Below are 15,782 nucleotides of genomic sequence, written 5' to 3'. Positions count from 1 at the left end.
GGGTTACTGACTCACCCAGTATCAGGCATCAGCCACCCATGCCACAAAGATATGAATCTCCTGGGTTGCAGATTTTAAACCGACCTTACCTGGATCTGGGGCTATCGGAACAAACCATCGCCACCATGTCAGCATCCCTACGGACATCTACGAAGAGGCAGTACTTAACCTGCATCAAAAAATGGGAAACGTACTGCCAGAAAACCGGGATTGCTTATAAAACGGCCACAGTAGCGGATGTTCTGGAATTCCTGGCAGACTTACATCATCGTGAAGATTTGAGCTACAGTGCCATCAACACGGCACGTAGTGCTCTTTCAAATTACCTCAAACCTGCGGGACATCAGGCCATGGGAGCCCATCCGCTGGTGGTAAAACTGATGAGGGGCATATTTAACAGCAAGCCCCCCATCCCTAGATATACAAAAATCTGGGATGTCAGCATTGTACTAACATACCTTCGGGACAGACCACCAGCCAGATCTCTCAGCTTAGAGCAGTTGACCTTAAAAACACTCATGCTCATGGCGCTAGTATCTGCACAGAGGGTCCAGTCCTTACATAAACTTAGACTGGACAACATGGACACTACATCGGATCAGATCACATTCACTATTCAAGGTCTGATAAAACAGTCAAGGCCAGGTACATCCAACACGCTAGTGGCATTCCGGGCATACCCACTAGAGCCACGATTGTGTGTGGTGACCCACATAAATATTTACATAGACACTACCCATAACATCAGAGGAAGTGAGAGAGCCTTATGGGTCAGCCACAGGAAACCACATGGCAGGGTAACAAGTCAAACCATTTCAAGGTGGTTGAAACAGGTTTTGGAAGCTGCTGGAATTAACATTAATCTATTTAAATCTCATTCCACCAGGGCAGCATCCACATCATCGGCGGCCAGAATGGATGTGCCTGTGGACTTAATCCTCAAGAAAGCAGGATGGTCACGGGAAGCCACATTCCGAACATTTTATAATAAGCCGTTGGTGGAACCTGATATATTTGCAGTCAGCATTTTAGAAACTGCAAATGTTTAATTTAAAGCCCGGGGGAGCTATTTTTCTTTTGTTATTGTTAATAAATACCGTTTTGTTTTCAAAACAGATTCATTGGTTGATTACAATAACACTTCCTTCCTCAAGAGCTTTCGGTAGTGAGTGTATAAAACTGTTACACGGTTTGAAATCACAGAGCTTTGAAATCTTCACGAAGTCACTCACGTGACTCCGAAGTAAAATAGTAAGATTAAACGAGAACTTACCAGTTTGAAGTTTGATCTGTATTTTATGAGGAGTTACGATGAGGGATTACGTGCCCTCCGCTCCCACCCTCATTACATGGATCAAACCGATAAACTGATGTCTCTTTGTTCTTTGCTATGTTACTTCAAATACGTGCCTGTCTGTGATTCCACACTGCTGCTTGGAAGCATGCCGCACCTGCGCCCTGAGCGGGCTTCTTCACGTAATCCCTCATCGTAACTCCTCATAAAATACAGATCAAACTTCAAACTGGTAAGTTCTCGTTTAATCTTACTATTATACATAGTACAATTAGAACTTGGAAACAAATAAAGTATAATCTAAAATTAAGAAATGTATCTCTTTTATCTTTAATAGTTAATAACCCGTCGTTTAAACCCTCTATTATAGACAAATCATTCACACAATGGGAAAGAATAGGAATTAAAACGCTCGGAAACTTGTATGAAACTGGGAAATTATTATTATTCCAACAATTACAATTAAAATATAATTTGAGAAATAATCACAATTTTAAATATTTTCAAATATGTGATTATTTGATAAAATATACACAAGATTATTATATGTCACCAGACTTACTGGACGAAGCAATGAAGACAAAGGCCGAATCAGCAAATTTAATATCATACTTGTATAACATCATTCTTAATATAGAAATTCCATCAACCAACGGTATTAGAAGAGACAGGGAACAAGAACTAGCTATAAAAATTTCAAAAGAGAGGTGGGAAAAACATTTACTATATGTGCGTAAATGCTCGATTAACGTAAGACACATTCTAATTCAATTTAAAATCTTACATAGATTATACTATTCAAAAACCAAAATAAATAAACTTTTTCTCAACATCTCACCTATTTGTGATAAATGCCGATCTCAAGAAGCTACTATAGCGCACTCATTTTGTTTTTTGTATAAAAATTAAAAAATTCTGGACTGAAATTTTTGAAATCTTCACAAAATTATTTAAAATAAAACTGATACCACTTTCTTCTCTAATTCTTTGTTTAATGGGTTTTTCTTTTTGATCACTCTTTTACACTAACACGACTCTCTCTCTTTATTTACTTTCTTTATTTCTACCTTTCCTTAAAGCTTAAAAAATGAAGGGGTACAATTAATGTAATAAGATATAAGTGGCTTGTACTACTGTAACTTACTGTACTTCTAATAAATAAACATTTTTAAAAGGATATTGGGATGAGGATAGGTGATTGTGAGTGGGATATTTGTTATACTGATTGTATTGGGAAGGGTGATTATAGGGTGATGGGTTGTATATATGATTAAGATACTGTATAGTATATGAGGGCTTTTTCTTTTGTATTTTTCTCTCTTTTTTGTATGGCTTTGTAAATATTTGATTAGTGTATAAATGTAAATAATTTGGTGTACATATAGCTGCTGGTGTACATATCTATATAGTTTTAAAACTCTCGCCCCATCCGACCGCCTGCCGTACGGATCCCTTCCTGCCTTTCGATTCATTCCCGCCGTGCGATGTCACAATGCCCGATGCTCGCGGACGTCCAATCGCGATGCCCGACGCTCGCAGACGTCCAATCGGAATGGATCCATTTGCATGTACGGCTTCCGGCCGCGTTTCTTCCTTTGATTCCCCGCAACTCCGAAACCGGACGCAGAATCGCCGACGTCTTTTCCATTTCGGTAGAGATTTCGCTTTTCTTTCTAAGTATCCGCTCCTCATTACATTTTGTCGTGTTTAAGTACACTTTTTTAATCAAATCCTTCACCCCACCCCCCCACCTCAATATTTCAAAAATAAACTGGCTTCTCACCCATAGAAGCAGCCCCAGCCGCAGCCCCTGGTGAACGTTCCATCGTGTGATGTCACAATGCCCGATGCTCACAGATGTCCAATCGGAATGGATTCATTTACATATGCCTTTGCAGGAGCCACAGCCCCGGTGAACGTTCCATCGTGTGATGTCACAATGCCCAATGTTCAAATACATTGTTGCCATATTGGGAGTACAGAGAATAGGCTGTGGGCCGAGGAGCTTTATTCTGCAGTTTCGTGACCCAAGTCACCAAACTACATGAAATTTTCACATTTTGTGTAAAAATATTTATATAAATCACCCCCGAAACTCGATATGAAGAAGACTTGCCCATTTTTATTAAATTAGAGAAAAACAGGAAAAATGTCGGGAATTTTTTAGTCCAATGAAAACACGTTTGACATTAAGTTGTCTGCCAGTTGGCCAATCACGCGCTTTGTTTCAGGCAAGCACACAAAATGGCTGAGGGGGCTTCACAGATGCCTGTTTTACAGGAGATTCCGATGTGTTTTTCTGTAGAATAAATGTCATGGAAACTTGCAGCAGGTTCATTGTATTTAGTGGGAAAAGCATAAAAAAGGCTGAAGAAAGTGCTGCGAAGTGGATTAAAGTGCAGGAAAGCAAAGTCCCTACTTTTCACTCACTCACTCACTCACTCACTTATTCATTCATGAAATTGAGGGCCTAAACTATAACACGGTCAATTAAACATTGTCACTAATGCCAGCCTGTTGTAGAGTAATAAGTCTTTAACAAATAATCTCGAAGCTGCCTGCGAAAACTTGCCGGGAAAAAGTGCTCCGATCGCGGAACTTAGATACTCGCGGTAAATAGCGATCGATATCCCTCCGTTTTTCTCCCGTTATCAGGGTCTAAAAACGAGCAAACGACCGCTACAGATGGCACTATGTTACAGCCCCCCCCCCCCACCCCTGCCCGCCCGCGGAGATGATCCTCGGCTCCACGATCGCGCTTATTAATTGAGACCGCGGCTTCACTTTACCGCGAGTACCGGTAAGTTTTCACAGGCAGCTCCGAGATTATTTTTTAAAGACTTATTACTCTACACACGCTGGCATTAGTGACAATGTTTAATTTACTGTAATAGCTGACCCACCTCTCTCTCTCCTGCCCTTCACCACCTCTCTCTCTGACTCATCGCCGCCCCCCCCCCCCCCCCCCCCCCCCACCTCCCCTCTCCCCCCCTCCCCTCTCCATCTCTCTCTCCTCTCCCCTCCACCCCCTCTCCCTCTCCCCCCCCTCTCCACTCCTCCCTCCTCATTCCCTTACCATGCACAGTCTCTGTCTTTAAGAAGGAACTACAGATGCTGGAAAATCGGCTCCCACCACTTGTGTGTCTTTTTCATATGGAGACATAAAACTGAATAAAACTCAATTTTCCTAGATTTGACAGCTTCCTGTGAATGTGGCGTTCCCCCTGTGTTGTCGGCAGCCCCCATGCTGATCGGATGCCTTTTGTGGGCGGGTCCACGCCGCCCTGTGTTCCCCCCTGGCCCCACATGTCCGCCTACACTTTTACCCCCCCGCCCCATCCCCACTGGGTCTGTTTAGTGACGGTGTCCCATTGCTGTGGGTGCGGCAGTCCCCTTTTGTTCCCTGGCGGTCCAATTGGATGTACAAGGCAGATGCTGAATGGTCTGTTTAAAAAAAGCGTAAAACTCCGAAACATCTATGTGAGCGAATTGAAGGGTCACCGTTGGTCGAAACCCGGAAGTTCACCCGCTGAGTTTTATTTTGCTGTTTTTTGTTGTGTGTCTGGTGTCTCTGTCTGTTGGAGGCCAACTCTCTTCTCTCTCTGCTTCTCTGCCCTTTCTTCTCTCGACTCATGCACGCCCTCTCCCCCCCCCCCCCCCCCCCTCCTCCCCTTCCTCACACACAATTTTTTTGTGGGGGCGGGTCCACAGTGTGTGTGACTGTTTGTGGAGGCGGCCACGCGCTCTCCATTCAAGAAGACGCTCATCTGTTTGTGGAGGCGCGAGCTTAGTGTGTGACCAAAGATCTTATAGCGGAGCTCTCCGCTAGAAGGTCTTTGTGTGTGACGACACACACCCCCCCCCCCCCCCCCCCCCTTGGTGCAGGAGCGCGCGCAGCATCTTGAACGCTCAGCGATTGTTTGAATTCTTCACTAACCGTCATTCTGACTTTGCTTGTGAAGTGAAAAGTCCTGAATTGCATTTGTCCGACGATAATAATCAGCTTTATTTTTATTGGATTGAATTTACTTGTTTCTCATTTACCTGATCATTATAAATCTAAAAAAGTGTATTTAATTTAAAAGATTATTTTTTTTTAATTAACATTTTATTGCATTTCATTGTTATTTTCTTTATTTTTATTACATTGAATGTTCTCATTTAACTGTCCATTATAAATCTTCAAGAGTGCATTTCATTTTTAACATTAACATTTTATTGTTAAATTCTTTTTGTTTTTCATTGAATTGAATTATTTCTCACTTAACATTACTTTTTAACACTAATAATTTCAACTCCCCTCCCTCCCTCTCTCCCCCCCTTCCCCACCCCCTCTTCCTCCCCCACCTCTCAAAAAACTTTTTTCTAACGTTATATATTCCCCGTTTGTAACATCATTACCATCTTGACATTTCTAAATTCTATACGATTGTCTTTGAAAACTAAAATCATTGTTATTTCACTTTGTCATCGTTGACTTTTTTTAAACAAGATAAGTTGTGGTGCCGGGTGCTTAGTGTCTGTCACGGTTTGTGAAGACGCTCTGATCTGTTTGTGGGGGCGCGTGCTTAGTGAAGAGTGCATTTCATTTAAACGATTAATTTTATAACATTAACATTTGATTGCATTTCATTGTTAAATTCTTTATTTGTTTTTCATTGAATTGATTTATTTCTCACTTAATATTACTACTTTTTAACACAAACTTTTAATTTCAAATACTGTTTTTAAAAAAATAAATTTGCTGTCTTTTCATTGACAACTTAGATTCAAAATCATTGTTTTTTCAGTCATCGTTGACTTTTTTAATTTAAAAAAAAAATTGTTTAAAATAAACTTTTTTAACGTTAAATTTACCCCATTTGATAAATCTTTAAAATTTTGAAAATACAAAATTCATAACTATTTCAAAAACAGCATTTTTTTGATTTTTGATTGACGTTTAAATGCCGTTTTTTTAAATAAATTTTCTGTCCTTTCATTGACAGCTTAGATTCTAAATCATTGCTTTTCACTTTGTCAACGTTTAATTTTTTTTGATTTTTTAAAAATAGTTTAATATATATATACTATATCTCTGTAGTTTAAATTGACAACATATTTTAAAAAAAAAAACATTTCATTGTAATTGACAACAGGTTTCATTGTGATTGATTTCATTCTAGAGGAAAGGCTCCATTTTCAAGAAATTGATCTGTTTTCGTTGACAACTGAGATTTCAAAACAATTTCTTTGTGATTTATTTCATTTGATCTGAAAGCTACCATTTTGAATAAATTAATCTGTCATCATTGATAACTGAGAGTGTGTTTGGGCTTTTTTTAATTCGGAAAAATTCCATCTTGAAAAACTTAATCCAGTCTTCATTGCCAACTGAGATTCTGTTTTCAAATCATGCCAAGAGGAAGGAATAAACATACGCCCTGTGATGAGAAAATGGGACATCGAGAAGTAATGAGGAGGAGAAAAGAACAACAGACTCAGCAAGAAAGAACACAACATCTCCGAGGTAATCCAGAAATAAACAAGGAGAGAAGGGCACAACAGACACAGCCAGAAACATCTCACTGTCTCCAAGATAGTCAGGATACACAGCGGGAGAGAAGTGCACATGAGACGAACCAGGAGAGAAGGGCACAAGAGACACAGCCTGAAACATCTCAGTGTCTACAAGATAGACAGGGGAGACAGCGGGAGAGAAGTGCACATGAGATGCAGCAAAAAACAACTCAACGTCTCAGAGAAAAATGTGAGAGGAAGGAGGAGAGAAGGAATAAGGAGACACAGCCAGAAAGAACTCAACGTCTCAGAAATAAACGAGAGAGGGAGCAAGAGAGAAGAACTCAAGAGACAGAGCCAGAAAGAAGACAACGTCTCAGAAATAGACGAGAGAGGGAGCAGGAGAGAAGGACTCGAGAGACAGAGCAAGAAAGAAGTCAACGTGTCAGAAATAAACGAGAGAGGGAGCAGGAGAGAAGAACTCAAGAGACAGAGCCAGAAAAAAGTCAACGTCTCAGAAATAAACGAGAGAGGGACCTGGAGAGAAGAACTCAAGAGACAGAGCCAGAAACAAGTCAGCGTCTCAGAAATAAACGAGAGAGGGAGCAGGAGAGAAGAACTCAAGAAATGCATCAAGAAACAACTCAACATTTTGAGGAACATCAAGAAAGAATACAAATGAGAAGGGATTCAGAGATGGGAGATGAAAGAACTAGAAGGCTGGATGAACAACGAAATGCACGACATATAAGGAGAAATATTAATGCTGATGTTGGTCAAATGACCAATGTTTGCCTTCATTGTCGAGCTAAATACTTCTCAGCAGAAACTACCAACTTTTGCAGCATGAAGGGTAAGGTCAACATTGCTCCTCTGAAAACACTCCCGAATGCACTCATTAATTTGTATACAGGTGACACGCCACAAGCACATGAGTTCCAAAAGAATATTAGACAATACAATTGTCTCTTTCAATTCACGTCATTTGGTGCCAAGGAAGTGGTGTCACATGGATGGAATCCTTCAGTGATCATTCAAGGCCAGATTCATCATTTCATTGGTTCTTTGATGCCTGACCAAGATCAACAAAGTAAATTCTTACAAATCTATTTCATGGACCCGCAAGATAGCATTGGGTTGCGAATGAGTATACTCCAAGATGCTGGTATTCAAAGGGACACTGTTGAAATGCTTGAAAACATGATAAGACTAAACAACCCTTACATTCATTCACGTGTGATGGCGATGGAGAGAATTAGAGATTTACCGGAGGCATTAATCGTTATTGATCCCAATTATCGGCCACCTTTCCAACATGAACGGAGGTTTAACACGCAAACTGCAAATTAAGTTGCCGTCCTCGTAGCAAACAGTAATGAGCCTGTGGCAACATCACGCCACATTGTCTTGAGAAGAAGAGGAAGAGGAGGAGCAGAAGGAGGTCTGCAAATCATTTTGGAGTCCCATAGGTCTTATGACAGTTTTCAATACATCCTTTTCTTTCCACTTGGTGATGACGGATGGCATTCACAACTCCAAATGAGTACCGGCAGAAAATTGACACTAATGCGATATTATGCATATAGGATCATGAATCGTGACAATGAATTCAACCAGCTTTTGAGAGGAGGACGACTCTTCCATCAATATCTTGTAGATATGGCGGCTAAAATGGAAGGTGATAGACTGAATTATATTCGCACGAATCAGGTATCGTTGAGGTCAACGACGTACAAAGGACTGACGGATGCATTACGTGATGATGATGACTTGGAAAACATTGGAAGGCGCATCATCCTCTCTTCAACATTTGTCGGTGGTCCCAGATATATGATGGGACGATGCCAGGACGCCACGATGTATGTTCGGAAGTATGGTACTGCTGCATACTTCATTACAATGACCTCCAATCCAAATTGGAGCGAGATCCGACAGTGCCTCTTTCCAAATCAGCAGCCGTCTGATAGACCGGAATTAATAGCAAGAGTATTCGAGCTGAAAAGAAAAAATATTCATGAAGACCATCATGGCTGGATGGCTTCTTTGGAAACTGTATTGCTTTCATCTTGACTATGGAATATCAGAAGAGAGGCCTGCCTCATTTCCATTGTCTGCTTTGGCTTGATGAAGTGAGTAAGCCAAGACCTCAACAATATGAAAGATTTGTGCAAGCTGAAATTCCAGACCCACAAACAGATCCTGAGCTGCATAAATTGGTACTCAAGCACATGATCCATGGACCGTTCTGCAAGGCCACATCTCGATGTTGGAAGGAAGGAAGATGCACCAAGAGATTCCCAAAGCCATTTGTCGAAAGCACAATGTATGGCGATGATTCGTATCCTCTGTACAGGAGAAGATCTCCCGCAATGGGAGGATTTCAGGGACATCAAGAAGGACGTTCGTTACAGACTATTACTTCTAATTGGGTTGTGCCCTATAATGCAGAACTATTGAAGGCTTTCAAATGTCACCTCAACGTCGAAATATGCTGCTCTGTACAGTCAATCAAATACGTCATCAAGTACACCTTGAAGGGATGTGATCAGGCAGCTTTTGGAATTAACGTAAATGACGAGATTAAACAGTACCAGACTGGCAGATACATTGGTCCTTCAGAGGCAGGGGCATCAGTCCTTGGATTTCTTACTCATGAGAGACACCCCCCTGTCATTCGACTTGATGTACATCTACCAGACCAACAACAAGTATTTTTTGATGCTGCTCAGCAAGGGATGAATGATGGAATTGCGAGAACCACTTTGACTGAATTTGTTCGATTGAGTTCTGAAGATCCGTTTGTAAGAACACTATTGTACGTTGATGTACCTCAATTTTATACATGGAGCAGCAAGAGATGGCAAAGAAGGAAGGTTGGGAAGAGTGTGGAATACTTCCCAGGTATTTTTGAAGTCAACGTTCTTGAACGAATACATGTCATTTCTCCAAAACAAGGTGACCTCTTCTACATGAGACTGCTTCTGCATCACGTGAAAGGACCAGTGTCTTTTGAGTCCTTGAAGACACATAATGGAGTAATTCTTCCTTCCTTCAAAGACATCTGCAGAGAAAGAGGTTTGTTGGAAACTGACGACCATTGGCAACAAACAATGAAAGATGCTGAAATGACAAGACTCCCCAGGGCAATCAGGGATTTGTTTGTTGTTCTGCTGACAAATACTGACATCAACGATCCTCTACAATTATGGGATCGCTTCAAGAATTGCATGTCTGAGGATTACCTTGAAAGCGAGCGAAGAAGAAAAAGTGATCAGAATATCACAATTGATGACAGACATCATGATCAGGCTCTCTTTTATATTCAGGACAAGCTTGAGAATTGCAACACCACAATGGAAAATTTTTCCTTGCCCCGACCAAGAAATGAAAGGATGGACATTGATGGTGAAAATGTTGATTTACTTAATGAATTGAATTACAATAGATCAGAACAACAGTGATTTGTTGATGAGAATGAGCCTCTGCTGAATGCTGAGCAGAGACGTTTATGACCATGTGTGCGACTACTTGCAAAGGGATCTATCTTCAATGATTTTCATTGACTCACCAGGAGGAACAGGAAAAACATTTATTATAAATTTGATCCTCTCCACGGTTAGAGCTCAAGGTCAAATTGCCATTGCTGTAGCATCGTCTGGTATCGCAGCAACATTAATGCCTGGTGGAAGAACTGCACATTCACGATTCAAGATACCTATCCATGTGACGGAGGATTCAACGTGCAACATCAACAGCAACTCTAAAACGGGAGATTTCTTCAGGAGAGTGAAGCTCATTGTTTGGGATGAGTATCCAATGATTAGGAGGGAGTGCTTTGAAGCGGTGGACAGAACTCTTCAAGATGTATGCAAAAAGGATCATTTTGGCGGAATTCTTACCATTTGTTGTGGTGATTTTAGACAACTCCTTCCTGTAGTGAAGATGGGAAGTGATATTGATGTTCAAAACGCCTGCATCAAGACATCGTACTTGTGGCGGACTTTCACAAAGTTTGAATTGAAGAGAAATATCCGATTGAGCGAAGGAAAGGGTGAGTATTCTAAATTTTTGTTAGATGTAGAAGAGGACAAGATTGCAAAGAATGAAGACAATGAAATTAACATTCCAGAAGACATGGTTCTCTCAGCAAGAACACTGGATGACTGCATTGATTATATCTATCCAGCATTTGACCACCCTGCAACATTATTCTCTAACAATTGTATCTTGGTTCCTCACAATGATACGATGAGAAGAATCAATTCTGCGTGTGTCAGACGCTTCCCTGGAACCATGAGGGAGTACTATTCTTTCAATTCTGTCACTGACGGAACAAATTCAACTCACTTCCCAACGGAATTCCTCGATTCAGTCGAGATCTGTGGATTACCACCACACAAATTGGAGTTGAATAAAGGATCTCCAATTGGTTTAATCAGAAACTTGCACCCCCCAAAGCTATGCAATGGAACGAGGTTGATTGTAGAACAGCTACACAATAATCTCATAGTTGCTAGAATCAACATGGGGGCCTACAAAGAAGAGATTGTTCTAATTCCTAGGATGAAGATCAATTTGTCAGAAGATGAAAACATTCCCATTAGGCGGAGCCAATTCCCTATTCTGTCGAGTTTTGCGATGACAATTCATAAGGCACAAGGACAAACCATGGAGAAGGTCTTGATATACCTTGAGAAACCAGTATTTCAACATGGCAAACTATATGTAGCTCTTAGAAGAGGAATGGTGAAGGAACAAGTAAAAGTGTTCCTGAAGGATGGGACATCAACCAGGAATGTTGCAATTAAACAAATGCTTTGTTGAGAAATGACTGCTGCATTAAGTGCTCAAAATTTCCTAAAGTCAATGAAAGAACGCAAAACTGAAGGCAAAAAGCGATGCAGGAAGGAACTGAATGTCCAGAGTTTCAACACTTTTGATTATTGCTCCTCAGTTCAACAAGGGATGTTGAACACAGGAATCACATTTCTGCACACAAAAGTTTAAAATGCTGCCTCAGAAAAAGCTTCAAGGACACATTAAGTGACATGTAAAATCTTGCCAATTGCATTGGGTTTTTGGATAGAAGGTTGCTGGAGCTGATGTCGTGCTTCCTGACAACGTTTGCAGATGGATTATTTGCTGCAAGATATAAAACTACAGGCTTGCACATCTAGGGTATATGTATCAGGTACAGTTCAATTGTTGAGCCAATTATTGAGTAAATGATGATTGCCGAGATATTGATGTTTGAGGATTTGGTGTTGGTAATGGCATTGCGTATCAAGGTTATGTGGTTAATTTCTGCCTTGTAGGAAATTATTGTTACCTTTTCTGTTGTTTGACATGAGTGTTACCTTCCACTTTGGTCTATTATCGAGTTATTTTGTTTGTAACGATTGACTGCATTTTCTCAGGAGTTGCAGTGGAATTGAAAATTCTGTAACCATCAGTGAAAATCAACTTCAGATCTTAAGATGGATGAAAGGTCAGTATTTGAAATTATTTCGGACCCGTGCATTGTTTTTTTTATCCTTGATACAAATTTACTTTAGTTTTATCAGAATACCCTAATACCATTCAAATGCTGCCTTTTTGTCTAGAGCTGTCACTGTCGCCTCATTTCTGGATCCGAGATATTTAGACTGAACGTCTTTGGGATCTGCGAGAAATAAATGAAGGACAGTAGGGAACAAGAAATTGATAAAAAAACACCGAAATTGGTATATGATACAAAATCTCTTTTTTTATTTGTATGTTGATGGATTGACAGATAGAATTTTATAAATATCTACATTGTAATAAATATCTCCTTTTTTTAAATTCATGCCCAGAAGCAGGAGAAAATAAGTTGCATGATGGTGAATGGACACTGTAAATAGATGTTGAGAAGCAGTATGGATCAGAAGTGACCAAGAGACAGAACATGAAAGGACTGAACCTCTTGAGGAGCTTCAAAAGTTAATGGAAGTTTGCATGGAACAAGAGACACAACAATAAGCTTCCAAATTACATACAAAATGGTACATAATTGTGTAATGTTTTTTTTTTAAATTATAGGTAAATGCATTTATATATATAATTGTCTTAAGAAGTTTATAAATGTCTACAATAGATGAAATTACCTTTACAAGTTTATGAATATCTACATCGTGATAAATATCTTTCACTTTTTTTTACATCATGCAAAGAGATGGGAGCAATCGAGTTGCTGGATGTTCAAGGAACAACACAAAGCAACGTTGAGAAGCAGTAATGAGCAGAACGGCACAAGAGACGAAAGGAAGTTGCCAAGATACAGCCAGATCGGTATATGGTAGTACAATGTTTATAGAAGTTTATAAATATCTACAAAAGATAAAATTGTCCTTTTTATTCATATGTTATTGGCTTCATAGAAGGAATGAAGATTCAACAAGAAATAACGCTAGAAATTTATCCAAAAGAAGGAATTCAAGACAAAAGTAATGAACTGCCATGACAAGAGAAACAATGTCCCCCCCCCCCCCCCCCCCCCCCCCCTCCAATATTTCAAAAAATACTGGCATCTCACCCATAGAATCAGCCCCAGCCCCAGCCCCTGGTGAACGTTCCATTGTGTGATGTCACAATGTCCAATGCTCAAAGACATTGTTGCCATAGAGGGAGTACAGAGAAGGTTCACCAGACTAATTCCTGGGATGTCAGGACTTTCATATGAAGAAAGACTAGATAGACTCGGCTTGTACTTGCTAGAATTTAGAAGATTGAGGGCAGATCTTATAGAAACGTACAAAATTCTTAAGGGGTTGGACAGGCTAGATGCAGGAAGATTGTTCCAGATGTTGGGGAAGTCCAGAACAAGGGGTCACAGTTTAAAGATAAGGGGGAAATCCTTTAGGACAGAGATGAGAAAAACATTTTTCACACAGAGTGATGAATCTCTGGAATTCTCTGCCAAGAAGGTAGTTGAGGCCAGTTCATTGGCTATATTTAAGAGGTAGTTAGATGTGGCCCTTGTGGCTAAAGGGATCAGGGGGTAGGGAGAGAAGGCAGGTACAGGATACTGAGTTGGATGATCAGCCATGATCATATTGAATGGTGGTGCAGGCTCGAAGGGCCGAATGGCCTACTACTGCACTTAATTTCTATGTTTCCCTCTCCTCACCCCTCTCCCTCTCCTCCTCACCCCTCTCCCTCTCTCCCTCACCCCCCTTCCCTCTCTACCCCACCCCCTTCCCCTCTCTCCACCCGCCCCCCTTCCTCCAACCCCTCTGTCCCTCATCCATCACTACCCCTACCCCCCTCTCCTCCTCCCCCCCCACTCTTCCACATCTCCCCCCCCCCCCCCCACTCTTTCCCCTCTCTCCCCCCACCCCTCTCTCCCTCCCTCCCCATCCCCCCCCTCGCCCACATCTCTCTCCCCATCCCCCCCTCTCTCACCCCCTACCCCGCTCTCCTTTCCCTCCCAAATCTGTCATGTTTCCTCCTCCTCCTCTCCCTTCCCTCCCTCCCTACCCTCTTCTCACCCCCCCCCCCCCCTCCCTCCACCTGTGAGTTTGGGGTGTGGTTAATTTGAGTGTGATGCCGCATCCCCCCCTCCCCCTCCCGCAAACGCTGTTGGGGAAACAGACCCAACGGGTCTGCACTTGGTCTAGTTTAAAATAAAACTGATACCACTTTCTTCTCTAATTCTTTGTTTAATGGGTTTTTCTTTTTGATCACTTTTACACTAACACGACTCTCTCTCTTTATTTACTTTCTTTATTTCTACCTTTCCTTAAAGCTTAAACAATGAAGGGGTACAATTAATGTAATAAGATATAAGTGGCTTGTACTACTGTAACTTACTGTACTAATAAATAAACATTTTTAAAAGGATATTGGGATGAGGATAGGTGATTGTGAGTGGGATATTTGTTATACTGATTGTATTGGGAAGGGTGATTATAGGGTGATGGGTTGTATATATGATTAAGATACTGTATAGTATATGAGGGCTTTTTCTTTTGTATTTTTCTCTCTCTTTTTTGTATGGCTTTGTAAATATTTGATTAGTGTGTAAATGTAAATAATTTGGTGTACATATAGCTGCTGGTGTACATATGGTGTACATATAGCTGCTAAATTTGTATAAGATAATTATAAGTAGTTGAATAAGGGGTGGGAATTAATAAGCTTTGGCTTCTTCCTGCTCCTTTTCTGACACATACAATTTCATTTATTTATAGATATTGTTTATGACACTTTATAAATATTGTTTTGTTTTTTGTATGCTGTTTCATACTTGCTTTTTATTCTTTTATTCTGTTCGAAATAAAGAATCAAATAAATAAATAAATAGACGTCCTGTTTGAATCTTCTCTCCACTCTCAATGCAAAAACCTTAACCACGTCAACTCTGTCTATTCCCTATCATCATTTTAAAGACCTCTATGAAGTTCCCCCTTAACCTTCTGCGCTCCAAAGATAAAAGACCTAACTTGTTCAACCTTTCTCTGCAAGTTAGGTGCTGAAACCCAGGCAACATTCTAGTAAATGTCCTCTGTACTCTCTCTATTTTGTTGACATCTTTCCTATAATTTGGCGACCAAAATTGTACACCATACTGCAGAATTGGCCTCCCCAATGCCTTGACCAATTTTAACATACATACTAACTAAACGTTGACATAGTTATACATTTAAGTAATATTATATCTACTGAACATAGCAGTTAGTTTGAGATACTGGTGTTGAAACTACCCTCAACCCTCTGTCCTAAACTTCATGCAGACCCTTTGTTACCCTCTCTCCCCCTCCCCCCATTCACTCTCTCTCCCCCTCTCCACTCTCCTCCCCCTTCCCTCTTCTCACATCCCAATATTCTCCTACCCCTTCTCCTCCACCTCTCCGCCCCACTCCCCCTCTCCTCCCCCCACCTCTCCTTCCTCCTCCTCTTTCCACCTCTCCTTCCTCCTCCTCTCTCCCCATTCCTTCCACACCTCTTTCCCTTTCCCCCATCCCCTCCC

The 15,782-nt window shown here is 40.9% G+C and overlaps 1 protein-coding gene across 1 annotated transcript; it reads left to right on the top strand.

Annotated features, from left to right (window-relative positions):
* The first annotated feature begins 6,684 nt into the window (after window positions 1-6,684).
* Window positions 6,685-8,863, top strand: LOC129693373 (uncharacterized). The gene is made up of 2 exons (XM_055630210.1): window positions 6,685-7,646; window positions 8,451-8,863. The coding sequence occupies exons 1-2, from the start codon at window positions 6,689-6,691 to the stop codon at window positions 8,861-8,863; spliced, it is 1,371 nt and encodes a 456-aa protein (XP_055486185.1). The 5' UTR covers window positions 6,685-6,688.
* The last annotated feature ends 6,919 nt before the right edge of the window (window positions 8,864-15,782 follow it).

Source organism: Leucoraja erinacea, unplaced genomic scaffold (genome assembly GCF_028641065.1).
Source record: "Leucoraja erinacea ecotype New England unplaced genomic scaffold, Leri_hhj_1 Leri_270S, whole genome shotgun sequence".
Lineage (NCBI taxonomy): Eukaryota > Metazoa > Chordata > Chondrichthyes > Rajiformes > Rajidae > Leucoraja > Leucoraja erinaceus.
This window is presented reverse-complemented; position numbering and strand designations above follow the sequence as displayed.

Bases quoted from the DNA above. Each gene is read 5' to 3' on its own strand.
- LOC129693373 (XM_055630210.1), top strand. From the start codon at position 6,689: ATGCCAAGAGGAAGGAATAAACATACGCCCTGTGATGAGAAAATGGGA. The intron at 7,647-8,450 runs GTAAGGTCAACA...AATATCTTGTAG, and splicing joins CAACTTTTGCAGCATGAAGG to ATATGGCGGCTAAAATGGAA.